Source organism: Rousettus aegyptiacus, unplaced genomic scaffold (genome assembly GCF_014176215.1).
Source record: "Rousettus aegyptiacus isolate mRouAeg1 unplaced genomic scaffold, mRouAeg1.p scaffold_m13_p_7, whole genome shotgun sequence".
NCBI lineage: Eukaryota > Metazoa > Chordata > Mammalia > Chiroptera > Pteropodidae > Rousettus > Rousettus aegyptiacus.
The window spans coordinates 92701373-92717864 of NW_023416310.1; the positions used below are offsets into that span (position 1 = coordinate 92701373).

At 40.8% G+C, this 16492-nt stretch overlaps 1 protein-coding gene and 1 pseudogene across 8 annotated transcripts in view; one reads left to right on the forward strand and one right to left on the reverse strand.

The window, feature by feature from the left end:
- The window catches only part of TCERG1 (transcription elongation regulator 1), a 56533-nt gene extending 53558 nt beyond the window's left edge, over window positions 1-2975 (reverse strand). For 4 of the 8 annotated variants that reach the window (XR_001594614.2, XR_001594613.2, XR_001594612.2 and 1 more), the window contains exon 1: window positions 2854-2975. Coding sequence is in view for 4 of the 8 variants with exons in the window: in XM_016126574.2 (XP_015982060.1) it covers window positions 2854-2912 (59 nt within the window). In the remaining 4 variants the exon portion in view is untranslated. The remainder of the gene's footprint in view (window positions 1-2853) is intronic. The other 4 variants (XR_001594615.2, XM_016126577.2, XM_016126575.2 and 1 more) reach the window with 3 other exon arrangements.
- A 12747-nt stretch (window positions 2976-15722) lies between these two features.
- LOC118606346 lies at window positions 15723-15840 on the forward strand (annotated as a pseudogene).
- The last annotated feature ends 652 nt before the right edge of the window (window positions 15841-16492 follow it).

Below are 16492 nucleotides of genomic sequence, written 5' to 3' on the forward strand. Positions count from 1 at the left end.
ATGTCATCTCAAACTCCTTCTCCACCCCTAGCCTCTACCAGACTCTCTCTGGCTCATCACCCAATTTGAGTTTTCAATTACGGTAAACACTATGAAGAAATCTCTCATTTACTTAATTCTGTAGTATACTCACTAGTACACAGTTCTCTCTTAGTATACTGCTGCATCCCAGTGTCCAGGATTGTAGGTGCTCAAATATTATTGTTTTAATAATGACAGTGAACACTGGGTACTTCTTATATACCAGGCATAGTTATATGGACATTATCTGTACTAACTTTTTTAATCCTCACGACAACACAATGAAGTAAGTTTGACATTTTTACAGAGGAAACTATAACATAAAAAACTTGTTTAAGGAAACTGGACAGTGGTAACACCAGTGTATTCTTATTATTCTTATTTCCATTTTATAGTTGAGGAAATTCAGATTGCTAGCACCTTCTCGTAAGTTATAAAGTATGAAAAGGTAAACAAAGGCTCTGGGTAAAGAACCTATACAAATATGACTCTAAAAGTTACCTTAATGTCCCTCAATCATAAAGGGATAAATGGCATTTGGATCTCCAAATATATTCTGTCTACTGTAGGTTATTTGCATTCCTGCCACTTTCAAACTTTTTGGAAAACAGAAGTTACTGCACGGGTAGAAACAAAAAAAATTTTTTTTTTGACAAGAACAAATGTATTTCTCTATAAGTACTCTATCCAAATATGCAAATCTCCCCAATGGTAAAAACAGCAAATACTTTAATGAGAGGAGCAAAAATGTAAAGGTGATACTGATATATGGGAGGCAAATTATGTGGTAGACTGTAAGTGAAGAGATCTAGGTTTTAATCCAGACTCTGCCACTTACTTAGTGGCCTTATGTCACTTCATGCTTGCAGGCTTATTTCTTCATTTGATGTGATTAATTTAGTTCTGAATTTAGATCAATCTTAATTAGTATGGAAGCTCCTTGAAAAAAAGGATTTTGGTTTGGTTCAGGGCTCTACTGCCAGCACCTAGGTCAGTGACTGCACATAACACACACTCAACTGTGTCTAATAAGTGAACCATCTCTAAATCACCTATAGTCATTTATTTACCATATATCAACTCAACATTTTATTTGCTAGACACTATGATAGACACACCATGAAATACCTTCAGGATACAAACACAAAAACTAAGCCTCTATGTCTGCCTTCAAAGAGACCATAAAAATAGCTAATTTCTCTTAAACCAGGAGAAATGCTAAAATAAAGGTTTACACAATATGCTCTGGAAGCAACTTCCAACCCAACAGGCTAAATATCTGCAACAAAACACCTAAAGCCCTATTCAAATCAGTTTTGCAACAATGTCTAAATTACCACTTACAAAATTTAAAAGGTTACTCATTGTAAAGTTGAAAATAGATACCCCCTAAAATGCAAAGTAATTTTTCCAAATAAATTCATATGACTAGGTAACCCTGAGATCAGAATCAGAAATAAACTTTCCATCAGTGATACTAATGACCCTGGCAATGCTCTTTGATCGCTCATTACTAAAGTGAACATATAGGGTAAAAAGGATTTCAGATGCACCTCTAAAATAAGACAAGATTTTTATTCCTGCCAAAGTAAGGATTTTTGTGTGTGACAAATCAGAATTTAAAAGAGATTTTTTTTTTTTTTGGCCCTAAAGCCTTGAAAAACCAATACTCACTTCCTTGTACAATTTCATCTTGAGCTCTAAACAATACTAGACTGCTCATAACCTACACTGCTCTTTTTCGTTTTCAAATGCTGACAATGGCAAAATTCAGAAGGGGAGCCGAACATCTAAAATGACATTTTTCCCATCCAGAAAAAAAATGCATCAAGTATACATAAAGCTTAGTATCTCTTTTTCCTCAAAAACTACTGCCTAAAGGTTTTTCCAAGACACTTTGACTTTACCAAATCTTAATTACCAGTTTTATAAGCAATGAGATACCAGAAGAAGGCCATTTTACTCTTTAGGGCAAAAGTGTGAGTAGACACAATGATAGAAACAGCAGGCTCTGGAGCCTGTCTGGATTCAAGCCACTTCCAGGAGCTACAATTTCACCTATTTGACCTTGTTCAACTTCCCCAACCTCTACCCGGCTCAGTTTCCTCACCTATAAGATGGGCAAGTAACTTAACTAAAGGTGGCTCTGGTCCGTGGCCTGGAAAAGAAAAGCGACTACTCCAAAGGGTGGTTGTAAGGATTAAATGAGACAACTCTAAAGAAAAGACTTACGGGCACATAAAGTACGTAACAAACGGTTGCGGCTATTGTTATTATCTATAAACACGGGATAAGGGATACGAAGATTATAGAAAGGAAGAAAAGCCACAAGAAGTTAAGAAAAGCAAGGGGAGAAGGTACGGAGCAAACGTGGAGAGCCCGAAGGGACGCGGAGGGCGTAAAGAAGGCTGAGCCAGAACTCCGGAGGGGTCCCGCGGAGTTAACTGCAGAGAGGAAGAGCGTCCATAAGGAAAACTGGGCCCGCGGCGACGCGCAGCCGAGAGGGCTGAGGTCTGCCGAAGCGGAGGCGGCGTGCGGCTTTGGCGGGGCCCCAAAGCGGGAACGTGTGGCTCGGCCCACAGGCCGCAGCCGCGAGGGGTGCTGGGCCCCGCGAAAATCACAGGGAGCGCCCCGAGAACGCGCAGGCGGCCGCGGCCCTGCCCCAGCCCGGCTCTCTCATTCAAGCCACCTTCCCCTTCCCCCTTCTCCATGCGGTCCTGGCCCCGGGCCGCCGCAGCTCCTCTGCCGACTCTGCATCCCGCATCCCCGCGCGGCCGGCCCACCCCTGGGACCCCAGCATGCGGAGAGGTAATAAAGAGCGGCGCCCCTTACCTGAGCTCCCCCGGGTTGAATCGCTCACCGTCCCCCCCGTCCCCGCCACGCTCCGCCATTACAGAGGGCCGCGTTCATCCACCCGCCGACTTGGCGTCCCTTATTGGCCGGAAGGATCATCAATCCCGTGCGAGGGAGGCGGAGACAGCATGGATCTATGAGATAATTGGTGAAAGGCTCCATCAATCTTCGAGCTGAAGGCGACATCTGCCGTACTATTGGTGAAAGGGCCCGCCGACTTTGAAAGCGGTATGGAGACAGCCAGCTGATTGGTCGCCCGGAGGCTTTATGGGAAATGAGACTTCAGAGACAAGGAACAGCCGGCGCCCTCTCGCGGTAAGCGAAACTAGGTCCTCCAACGTACTGCCAGGCCTGCGGTAGCCACGTGTCCGCGGGCTTCCGGGAAGGCTAAATGCGGAGCCATGTTGGCCACATACTGGCGATATTGATTCCGTCCGAGACCGTGTCCATTGCGTGAGCCAATCAGAAATCGACCTGCGTCGCGTCTAAACCAATCGCAGAGTTAATGTGGAAATGAGCAATTTCCTAGCTTTTCAGAATCGAGTCTTAAACCATTACCGGATTATAGCCATGTTATTAAATAGTGTACTACTAACTACAAGAATACCTCCTAAATTGTATTAAGTAATTAGTTGCAGACTGATGAGTGTTATAAGATGCTGTATTAAGATAAATAAGTTGGAGAATGCAAGCCTTTTAGCAATTTACGATTTAAAGGACAGATGGTCCCTCAATTTTAAAATATACTTGTCTCAAGTTAACACACCCTGATACCCAGAATGAATGATGAATATTTATTACCCTTTTTATTAAAGAATAAAAACTCTTATGCTCTGGGATTTTGAAGACACAATGAAGATGAACCCTAGCATTAAGTTGCTCAACGTATTAAAATAATAGGTAAATTTTATTCAGACCTAACTATATATACAGGGCACTGTCCTAAATACTTTCCATGCTATGTCTTTTAGACTCGGTCAACGCTAAGAAGTGGGTACTATAAATAGCAACAGTTTATAGATGTGGCCAAGGCACAGAGAAGTTAAGTAAGTACCTTTCCTGAGTTCGCACAGCTTGTGAGTGGCAGCAAAGTCTTATTTCTAAGTACCATGATCCAAGAAACTTAAAAACATAATCCACACAAAAACTCGTACACAAATCTTCATAGCGGCATTATTCACAACAGTCAAAAAGTGGAATCGACCCAAACATCCAAACAACAGATGAATGGATAAAAAATGTGTAGCTATACAAAGGAATATTTTCGGCCATGAAAAGGAATGAAGTGCTGACAGATGCTATAAATATAACATGGCTAAACCTTGAAAACATTATGCTAAGTGAAAGAACAGGCACAAAAGGCTGCATATTGTATGATTCTATTTTTATGAAATGTCCAGAATAGGCAAATCACTAGAGACGATTCTCAAGTACCAGCAAGGTGTCGGAGAATTCAACTCAATCCTGACACTGTCTACCCTGATAATAGCAGAAATTCTATAGGTTAAAGAATCAGTCCTGCAAGACAGTCCTGCCCTCCTCCTCACACACACTACAAGCCCCAGGCTCTCAGTGTTTCTGACTGGCTGCAGATTGGAGGTTCCAATGACTCCCTTCAACTCTGCCAATTACAAATCTAGGTTGTTAACTGCACTTCTGACCAACTGGCTATAAATAAGAGGTTCCCACAACTCCCTCTTTGGATGTAATTTGTTAGCAGGGTCCACAGAACTGGGAGAAGCTTATTATTTTCTAGATCACTGGTTTATCAGGAACAGCCAGATGGACAAGATGCATAAGGTATGGTATGTGGGAAGATACGCAGACCTTCCATCCCCCATCCGAGTGAGCCACTCTCCCCACATCTATGTCTTTACCAATCCAGAAGCCCTCTGAGCCCCATGTTCTTGGATTTTTATGGAGACTTATTACACAGTCATAATTGATTAAATTGTTGGCCACTGGAGATTGATTCAACTTCCAGTCGCTCTCTTCTCCCAGGAGGTCAGGGGTGGTGTGGGACTGAAAGTTACAACTCTCTAATCATGTGATTGGTTCCATTTGCAACCATCCCCCATCCTTAGGTGCTTTCCAAAAGTCACTTTGGTAACATAACACAAGACATCTTTTGTTGTTTCACTCTCAACACAGGAAATACCAAGAGTTTAAGGGAGCTGTGAGTCAGGAATTATGGACAAAGGCCAAATATAGATGAGAAATAGATATATTTTGGGTCATCTTGTTAAATGTACTCAAGAATAGTCTGGAGGCTTTCCTAGAAATAAATGATAGAGATTTACTCAAGAGTCTCAGAGTTTGCAAACTGGGAACAGCTAGGCAAAAACCCAGAAGTGTTCCAAAGAACAAAGAAAAAAGTTCTTATAGTAAACAGTACATTCTTGAAAATGATTAGCCCTAGCATTGGTCCAGGACAGTTATCACTCAGATGTTGGGCAGCCTGAATGATGGATACCAGGTGGGTGGTCCAGAAGATGGGTGCCAGGATGTCTGGTAAGTTCCTGGTGGTCTGAATAATGGATGTCAGGTAGATGTATACGTGAGTCCTTCATGGGGTAACTAGAGGGTTACCTGGAGGTCCAGATATACACATCCAGGCACTGATGCAGGACTGAAAAGTCCAAAAAAGTTTTAAGTTCTCAGACTAGTTAGAACAAGAATGGAGTCTTTCCTCATGCTTCAACTTCATGATGTTAATAATTCTAGCAGTTTGGTTAAAATAACTCCATTTTAAATATTCCCTATCTTCACTCTTTCCCTCAATCTGAAAGACCAAATATAGATTTCTTATAAATCACAGGTTAAACTTAGCGATTCTACCTAATAGAGTTTACACTTACGGTGGAGAAACCTGGCCAACGCCATCTTAACCAAGCAATTAGGGTTAATATCTTCAGTGACGGCATGCACTCCTCATATGATGTGATGAGATGGGCTCTTCACCTCTGTGGTATCCTTCCCCAAAATCCATAACCTCAGTCTAAACCTGAGGAAATAATAAACAAACACAAATTGAGGGACATTCTACAAAGTACCTGATCAATACTCTTCAAAAATGTAAGTCATAAAAGACAGGTAAAGATTGACTAACTATCACATATTTAAGGCAACAAAGGAAAAATGCAATGTAGTACCATAGATTGCATCCTGGAACAGAAAAAGTACACTGGTAGGAAAAACCAAAGAAATCTGAATAAAGCGTAGTTAGTTTATTTAGTGTTGTACCTCTAAGTTTTGATAAATGTGCCATGGTCACGTAATATGTTAACATTAAGGGAAGCTGGGTGCCAAGTATCTCTATACTAACTTTGCAACTCTTTCATAAATCCAAAATTATTTAAAAATAAGGGATTTTTAAAATCGGTTTTATGTTTCCAGATAGCTAGCTCTCAGTGATGCTAAGTGCAGAGGGTATTGAAACCGCTATCATATTATGATATATGTCTTAGTTTGTTCATCTATAAATTGAGAGGACTGGACAAGATGCTCATCCATTGATAAGGGCAAACAGTGCACAGAGGTGTTCCTAGAAAAGGCTCAGCTACATGAGCACCAAGAGAGCTCCCAAGGCACTCTTGACTTTGGAAAACACATGGAGTTAAGGATTACATTCCTAGATTTATAGTCCTCCAAATACATTTTGTTGTAAATGTAAGACTGAAACCAAAGTCAAGAACATTCACTCTAAACTGAGCACATAAAGACCCACCTCCACAAATCAGAATGCCAATTTATTAATTTACAAAATATATATATATATATATATATACATACAACTATTGGATAGACCAAACATTCCTGTCCTTTCTCTGGGCAAACTTACAGAGGAAGCAAAATTATCAGAAAGCAACTCAATGTGTTGGAAGCAGAACGAGGATAGTAAGTTATTTGATGTAAGTTTCTAATGGCATTGAGTCATGAGAGCTGGATAATTCACTTTTCCAAATAGAGATATATCTGTCACTTAGACCGTCTGTACCTACCCATGCACTGGGAAACTACAGTACCCAAGAACCTCTTCCTTGTGTACATACCTAAGCCTACTTCTCTAGCTAAAAGGAAGTTAAAAAAAAGAAGTGTGTTCTTTTCTATTCTGTTCTACAGAAGACAAACAGAAAGGAAGCCATTTTTTATTACCAACACCATTGACTGATTCAGTCAACAATGAATGTTTGATGAGCTCATAAATTTGCAGACCCTTCAGATAATTCCATGGACCCCTTGGGATTGGTGAGCCAGAAAGTAGCGCACACTGCTCTAGGATGACCTTCTGTGTTTTGTTTTCACGTTTTTCCCAGTAGGATGTCATGTGATTACTTAGGTTTCCACTTGTTAGATGATAATCACATTTCATAAGATTACCCTAATTTGGATTTGTCCTGGAATAATCAATCACACATTTGTGATCTCCTGGTTTAGTAACATAGATGACTGCGTCTAAGTCTGTTGTATGTACATTTTACTAGTTTAACTCTCAGAAACTGTGGGTTTATCCCAAAATACTTGATAATACCTTTATAATCTCTTGGTTTCTAAACATAAACAACTAATCGAATCCACTGTGTAAAGTCAACACTATCTTTTTAATGAATTGGGTGGGGGCTCTCTTTTTCCTTCTTTTATCAACAACAATTATGTCTTTTATGGTTCATTCCAGCTCTAAAATCATACTTTTAATTTTTTTTTCTGGTTATCAAAATTAACAACAAGAAGATTTCAGGAACCCTTATGTAAAGACAATATTTAAGACTCAATTATAATGCAATTGTCTCTAATGTTATCTTTCATTTACAATTTTCCTAAATTACTACCTTGAGAAATTACAAAAGAAGTTGATTGGAGAGCTGAAAGGATTCTTCCAGATCAACTAGTCCAACATTCTTTGTCCACAGATGAGGAAATAGAGATTCTGAAGTTTGATTATTAACTTTCTCATAGTCACAATCCAGTTAGTGGCCAAGATAGCACTAGAACCTCAGTTAAATTTGACTGAAAGCTCTGTCTCTTGAAATTTACAAGACCCCGCACCTGCAGTGTGTCATTCAAGCACCACAGCAGTCTCAGGACAGAGGGCGAGGTAATAATTTTTTATTGCTATAGCTATAACTCACCATTTTAGAAGTTACTTCTCTATTACACAAATATATCATACCAAGTGTTCTAATTCGGCATTCAAAGATAATTCATTTGTCCTTTTGGCAAATCCACTTGTCCATCTGGCAAACAGTTAATAAACATTACTATTGTTCCAGAAACTATCATAGTTGCTAAAGACACAAAAGTTGCTGTCATAGAGTACACAGTCTAGAAGAGGAAGTAGAGAAACCAAATCTTAGAAACAACTAAGTGATTAGCATATGCAAACATTTAACATGGAACTTATTAAATTCCTCATGACAACTATGTACAATAGCAACTTATCGTCCCCACTACAGTTGAAATAACTGAGGCTTAGAAAGGTTAAGCAAGTTCCCTAAACTCAGCCAGGCAATTCCACTCTACTGCATTTACTCTGCATCTTTCTGCCGCACTGCTTGAAAATCAAGCAGAAACACAGGAGTGACTATGGAAAGACTCCACTGTGGAAGTAGAGACTGAGAAAACAAACAAGGACCAGGAAAGGATGCATCAGGGATGATATTTTGGAATTAATTTGGGGAACCATTTAACTAAAGGACAGAGGAATGGCAAGAGATGGGACTAGAAAAATGGATGGGGTTATATATTATTCTGTCAGTGATAAGAAGTTATTATTTTAAGAATTTCAAGTGGGAAAGTGACAGGATTAGCTTTGCTTTTTGAAATGATCTCCCTGACTATAGTGAGAATGATGCATTAGAACAGGATAAGCCTGCCATTAAGGAGACAGTAGAAAGCTGTTGGGATTGAGTATGATGAGATCTTGAGCTAAGACAAAGACAGTAAAACTACAGAGGAGGGGACAGTCCCAGAACTATTTAAAAGGTAGACTCAGCAAAATCAGGTGATTGATTGGATTTGAGTATGGGGCAGGTGGAGAGTTTTAGGTGACATGAAGATTTCTGATTGGGGCAGCCTTGGTTAATACATAGGGATAACTTATCCAACGTTACAGATCAAGTTTATAGTTATAACCATAGACATATTCTAAATAGAGTTGTTCTGCTTTTGGACTTTGGTTTACTCTGTAGTGTCTCCAAATTCCCTCACAAATGAACTCTGTTATCACCAGATGCTGTGGGATTTTTAGAACAAATTAGGAAATGGAGGTATGTGGAAACCAAATGACATCCTCATCCCAGTCATATGTATCAGAACATCATGAGCTTTGAATTAGGAGGTTTCTAGAGCTGCCATGAAAAGTCCCAAGTCTCTTATATGCAGAAGGACTCATTAGGCCAAAGCAAAGACTAAAGCAAATCACTCAGTGGAATTCACTGTGAGTGAACATATTTAACTCATTCGAGAATGTTTGTTGCCCTTTCTAATCTGTACCAGTGCTATACTAAGAAACGAGAACAGTATGAATAACACCCAACTCCTGCACTTAGGAGTTCATGGCCTAATAAGGAAGACTAAGATGCAAGAAGTACAGCACAGATAAGATCCCAAACAGGCGTTAGCTCAGATGCTGGGGAGCCCAGCAAGAGGGAGGCAGATTCAGCCTTGTGGACAGTAGGCCCCACCCCCTCACAGTCAAGCCCGCTCCCCTATGGGAAGCATATGATTGTGTTAGGCACAGATGACGTGGGAGGGCATTTCAGGTGGCAAAAGGTCACAGGATAGAAGAACATTTTGGCTCACCTCATCATTTTGTTCCAGAGGATATTTTGGTGCTGCAATTTCCAGAAGTACACAGTCAGTATACACAGATAGCTGCAGCTTCTCTGTGACAGGCCACCTGAGTTTGAGTCCTGGATCTGCCTCTTATCAGCTATGTGATTGGGGACGATTTATTTCCAGCCTTTGTGCCACAGTTTCCCCATCTTAAAATGGAAATAGTAATTATATCTTTGCAAAGAATTGTTGTGAGGGTTAAATGAATATAAGCCCATTTAAAATATTTAGAATAGGACTCATAGTAAGTGCTCAATAAATATTAGCTATTATCATTACTATAAATATAATTTTTCTTATTATTTAATCTCCTTTTTCTATCTTTATCTCTCCACATCTGAATCTTTGTCTTTGATTTACATAGTTCTCTCTATTGTATAAAATTCTCTCAATTTTTTTATTAGTTAGCTAAGAAATAAATACAAACTATTAGTCTGCTGTCCAACTCATGATAGATATTTCCAGGAAGAATAACCAATAGTAATTAAAACTGAAAATGGCTATGATTGCATGTGGTATTGACTAAAAATTGACTGAAATTCAAATCTTGAAATGCAGATTTGCACAATTTGACCCAGGAAAGTTTAATTTGGTAGAAATATCAGTAAATAAACCTCACAAAAAAATATATAAAAATTGGTAAAATCTGATGCAGACAGAACTGCTAGGTGATTCAAATCTTCACCCTGAAATGTAAATAAAGACCTAATTCTGTCAGAAATAACTTCAGTAAAAAAAATAATAATACCAAAAATTGAAAAAAATATTTTACAATCTAGAAAATTGATCCAGAAATGTATTGGTGTCTTTGGAGTTATTTATTGGGGTTTGTTATTTCTTGGAGTTTATTGAAGGTTATTGAGGTTATTGGCACTTGCTCCTGAAAACACTTTCTTAATGAACATGTGACAATGTTGGTATAATTTTGATTCAATGTCAAAGTACCATTAAGGTCCAAAGGATCAAGATCAGGATGTGGGTAACAGATCAAGATGTGCGCGTGCGTGCATGTGTGTGTGTGTGTGTGTGTGTGTGTGTGTGAAGAGAACTTAAAAGAAAAACAAAAAGCAGCACAGCCTCAGAATTGGAGCAACGTGCAGAATCCCCCCATGCTGTTAGACTCTCCCATGATCCTCTTAGGCTAAAGACAGAACAGGGCACAGGCAGGGTCAGGATCAGGCGGAATTGGTTCGAAAAAGGGTTCTACCACACACTAGCTGTGTCACCTTGCAAAAGTCACCACCTCCTTGAGCCTCAGCTTCCTGCTTAGAAAATGAGAATGGCAAGAGTACCCACCTCCTGAGGTTGTCACGAGGCCCACCTGAGATAATAGCCTTGGCAGGTACCTGGCATCAAGCCACCACGACTCGTTATCATTCTAGTATTCCAAGTGTGTCTGTGCTCCCAGAAGTTACTCATCCCGCTGGCCGTCAGCTGGATGAGTGACTTTTTCTGAATAGGGTCTTCATATCATATTTCTCTGTCCGCCTGCCCAGTTTCCAGGCCCTGGCACAATGCCATGCTTATCATATGATCCCAGTGATTTCTAGCTGTATATTGAGGGTGTATTAAAGAGAGAAAGAAATAAAAGGGGAAAAAGAAAGGGAGTTGGGGTCAAGGCCATTAGACATATGGGGTGCATCAAAAGATTACTGGACAGATGGTGAGCAGGGGAGCACACCTGGGTGCTCTGTACTAATTAGCTGACAGGTGGGTCAAGGCTTGCAAAAGGTGGGAAACAATATGTTGCTTATCCCCCGAACTCAGAGGCTGCCTGAGGCCAGGTTCTCTAACACCCCTATCCTTCCACTCCGGGCTGAGTTAGTACAAGTTAATAATATGTTCCACTTCACCTTGAAGAAGCTGTGGGCCAGGTGGAGAGAAGCTTTGCTGACAGGTTCGATAACCAGGCCTTTCAAATCTCTGAGCCACTTTGGCCTCGGCTAGCACTCCACTTCCTCTGGTCGTATCTTCCCTGAAACTAAAACACAGCTTGGAAAGACAGCTTGGTGCCCTCAGAGTCGCTGTGGCTTCCTCAAGCCACGACACGCTCTCTCTTTTATGAGCCTGTGGGGCTGTAATTCTCATCACCTGACATTTATGGGAGGCTTCATATTAGCAAAAGGCTTTACAGCCATTTTTATGAGGGATACTTCCCCGAGACCTGTCAGATGTAATCATTCAGACTTAGCAGGAGAGTGAGCTAAGGTGCACAAGTGAGTGGCCCGCGCCACTGGCCCACAGGAGCCAGGAACAGGACCTGCTGACACCACTTCTCTTCAACCAGATGTCAGAGCCGATTTTCTCACCCTCATAGCCTTGGCAGCCCCACCCCCCCCCTTCCACATCCTAACTTTTAAGCGGGTCCTAAAGGTGCAACTCCCAAAGGCACCTCAAATCCATCCTTTCTGGGCATCCTCATGGCATCGCTCTGGCCCAGCCTGACTCCCGTACAGCCCTGTCTACCTCTAACTTCTAACCTTGGCCTGTGACCTACCATCCCATTTTCCACACAGGAGACACAGTAATCTTCTAGATGTTTACTTATTTAATGTTGGCACTTTTTAAAAACTTTCTGGTATTTCTGGACAACTATTTTTAGCGGTATTCTTTAGCAAATGTGTATTTTTGAAAAGAATAATCCCTTAAAAACAAAAATAGCAATACTTCAATAGCTTCTTCTTTTGAATAAGGTTTATCTAGAATAGAATTCAAGGTTTTTAGAGGACTGTGGGATCCCCCTGCGACCTAGGCCTTCCATGCCTCTCGGGCCTTCCCTCCACACTGGCCCCTGCTCCTGCACGGGGTTCAGGGACCCACCAAGCTCTTTTTCTGCCTCTAGAGTTTATACCTACTCCATCTGACTGGAAAGGCCTCGACCCTGCTCTCAGGACAGCTGGCTTTGTTTCACCTTTCCAGTCTCAGCTCACATGTCACCTGGCACATCTTAAATTGCCACCTCTCCCACGTTACCCTGTTGATCACATTTAAATCATCTTAAAATGTTTATTTGTTGACTTACACGAAGTCTGTCTCTTTGCTAGAACGTACATCCCACGAAGACAGGAGCATTTTTATATTTTTCACCACCATAATTAATACCTAGCACAGCATCTGTACAAAGAATAAATTCAGTAACTGTGTGCTGAAAAAAAATTTTGTCCGGCTTTATTGAAACGTAATAGACAATTAGTTGCTCATATTTTACATGGTACAATTCGATGAGATTTTTTTCAATTATAGTTGGCATACAATGATCTACCGACTTCAGTTGTACACAGCACAGTGTTAAGAGATCCACATAACTCGCAAAGTGATCACCCATGTGTTGAACAAATTAAATGAAGGAATGAAGCAATCTGCTGCAGTCTCTCCTCTCAAACCCCTGCTAATCTTCATTATAACCAGTAGAGGGCAGCAAAAGACCCTGAGTTATCTACCTTCTGGGTCTTAATGCCTGAAAAAGTCGGAAAACTTATTCCCCTTTCCCAAATAGTAGCTCGGGTTTATCAGGAACTTCGGGAAAATATCCAGCTTTATAAACTCTGTCTTCTCCTTGTTCCTGAAGGCTTCTCCACTCTGAACCATTTACAGATTAAAAAAAAAAATTTTTTTTAAGATTTCAGGCTCACAATTCTTAGAAAATGAAAGTAAATGTACTGACTAAGCCAAAAAGGACTCCAATAGCCTGGAGCCTGTACCTTCCTGACTGACAAGTTAGTATGGAAAAAAAGATGCGCCTATAATAGCCGACAGCTGTTCAAGGCTTACGGATTACAGCTCTCCCTTATGGTGTGTGGAAGGAACAGGTACCAGCTAGGCAGCTGTTCCTGTTTCGAGCACTTGCAGGAGCAAGTTGTGCGTGTGTTTATAGTTCTGTCTTCTGCTTGCATCTGTTTCTGCTTATTGGATCCTCTCTTTTTATTAACAATTCCCCCACCCAGGGCAGAACCTCATCATTTGCCTTTGCACACTGTGGCCGGGTAATTGGCAGTACAGTCAGCAACCACACACTGCTAGAATAATGTTTTCATTCACTCTCTGCCCAACAAATTGATTTACTGAGTCCTGTGATTTACCAGGCCTGGGTCTGTGCTCTGTGGCTATAGATGCTCCACGCGATTAAAAAAATAGTCACTAGAATCAAAAGGGAGACATGATTTCTCAGCCTGGGCACTATTGACATTTTATGCTAGATAATTCTTTGTTGTGGGAGCATTCTGGGATGTTTAGCAACATCCTAGGCTCTACCTATTAGATGCAAGTAGCACCCATCCCTACGTTGCAATAACCAAAGATGTTCTCACGTGTTGCTAAACGTCCCCTGGGGAGGGGCAAATTCCCATCCTCGATCTTGTAAACCACTATTTTAACAATCACGGTGGATACTTTCCAGGGTATCTTCCCAGGCTTGAGTCAATGACCCTTTCCTCTAGCACTGCTCCTCCTCCTTTGCTTGTCTGTTGTGACCTGAAGCCTATAGACTTGGTAGATGGTACATCTGAGCCGACCCAGCTTAGGCCTCTCAGCTTCTCTCTTCCGGGAACTTGAAACTAGGAGCAGGCGACTAACTACCACGTGGGCTCTCTGTGCGGACGAGGAAGCAGTGACGCTGAACTGCAGAGCTAATAAAATAGTCTATAGAGAGACAGAGGAGGAAGCGGAGAGAAGTCACCTGATTCTAGCACTTCTCAGTTCTAGTACTTCCTAAGGACAGGCTAAACTTCGTGCCTTGGGTAGTTTAAGACATTCCTCTACACTTATAGCTATTTTTTTTTGTGTGTTAGGACAGTCTTTTTTGTTATTGTTTTGTTGTCATTGTTGTTATTTTTGTTCTTTTTTTTTTTTTCCTTTTATTGGCAAATGAGTTCTAACTGGTATATTCTTTGTGGCCAAGAAATGAAATCACGACCAGAAAATACCAGGGATCTAGGCAGCTAAAGCTGTAGTTTCTAACCTCAGAGACAGCTTCACCCACTTCGGCACATGCGTTCCATTCCCCTTTCTCTACCAAATGGCTTGTCCATCCTCCCTATAGAACTTTTCTTCTCTTAACCTTGGCTTTTGCATGCCCTAGTATGCCATGGCCTCAATTCAACTTCTTGTTGCTCATTTACTACCAGCTGGATTGCTAACTACAAACCCGGGCCAGGTTTCTTGGCTCAGCTTTCTGAGCAAGTGAGTCTGATTGGCTCGTGCGGCAAACACTGTCACCCGCCCATCCGACAACCATCCCTCCCAATCATTCTTGTTCAAGTGAACAACCCCAGGTGGCAAGTCAGAATTGATTCGTAAGGGCTATGAGGTATAAGAGGATCTTCTAGGGGGCTTATGAGAAAGAGTTTCATCCTCAACACAAGAGAGCAATGTCTGAGATGGAGCTGGTCATCCTCTCCCTGCCTGTGTTGGATATGTCATGTGAGGACATGATACAAGAAGCCATTTTGTGACCATGAAGTAAAGCCAAGAGAACTACGGAGAAACTCACAGGGGAGGGCTATAACATCCTTGAGCTCACAGATTAACCAACCCTGGAGCCATTTGCCTTTAGACTTCTTGTTACATGAGATAATTAGGTATCCTTTCAGTTTAGGCTACTTTGACTCAGGTATCCTGTTACTTGAAGCCAAAAGGATCCTGACCGATATACTATATAGCTCATCTTTTCAGGCCAGGGCGCTCAGGTCCTAGGTCACTAGCTGGCTACCCAGAAGATTGATTGCCTTGCAGTCATGCACCTGCCTCCAGCTCATGTGTTCATTCCCTTCTCCCAGCCTTTTATTATGAGCAATTTTAACTCTATAAAAAAGTTGAGAAATGAAACACTCAAACATCCTTCACCTAGATTCACCATTTGTTACCATTTAGCTACATATGTTTATTGTGTATATTTCCCTCCATGGGGAGGTGGGACGGGGAGGGTATTTTTTGACTGAATCATTTGAAAGTCAACGAGACTCTATGAAATTTCACTCCAAAGTACTTCAGCATTTATTTCTGAAGAGTTATTCCCAATCTATGGCCATGCCACCCTGTACAAGCCCAATCCTGTCTGATCTTGGAAGCTAGGCAGGGTCAGGCTGGTTAGTACTTGGATGGGAGACCACTTAGGAAGACCAGGTGCTGTAGGCATAAAAAATTTTAAAAATAAGGAGTTGTAAGCTGACAAGGTCCTTGCAATCTGTGAGGTCAACCAAGGGTTGTCTCACCTAAAAAAAAAAGGTTTTTTTAAAGTTATTCTCCTTTTCTTATAATTGTCATTATAATAAGTTTAATATTGATTATACTATTATCTAATATAAAAATCTTATTCGATGTCTTCCATTTTCCCAGTAATGTCCTTTGGAGCTTTTTGTTTATTTTATTTTTGTCTTTGTTTTGTTTTGTTCTTATCTCATCAAGAATCATGTCTTTTTAATGGTCACATTTTACAGTTTTTGAATTCTAAAACAGTTCTCCTGCCTTGTGTTTTTGTTCTTGTTGTTTTGGGTTTATTTCCTTGTTTTTTTAATCTTGCCTGTCATTGACTTTCAGACCAGTTCTTTTATAAAATGTCCTACAGTTTGGATGATCTGGTAATTTCTTCAGAATTAAATTTAGTTAAAGATTTTTGGCATAAACTCTGCAGAGGAGATGTTGGATCTTTCTCAGCAAGAGACACATGATGCTCTTGTGTCCTTTTATTGGTCATGCAAAGTTTAATCAGCTGATTAAGTTGCTGTCTGCTTGAATTCTCCATTGTCAAAGCATTTTTCCTGTTTATAATTAATAAGTAATCTGTGGG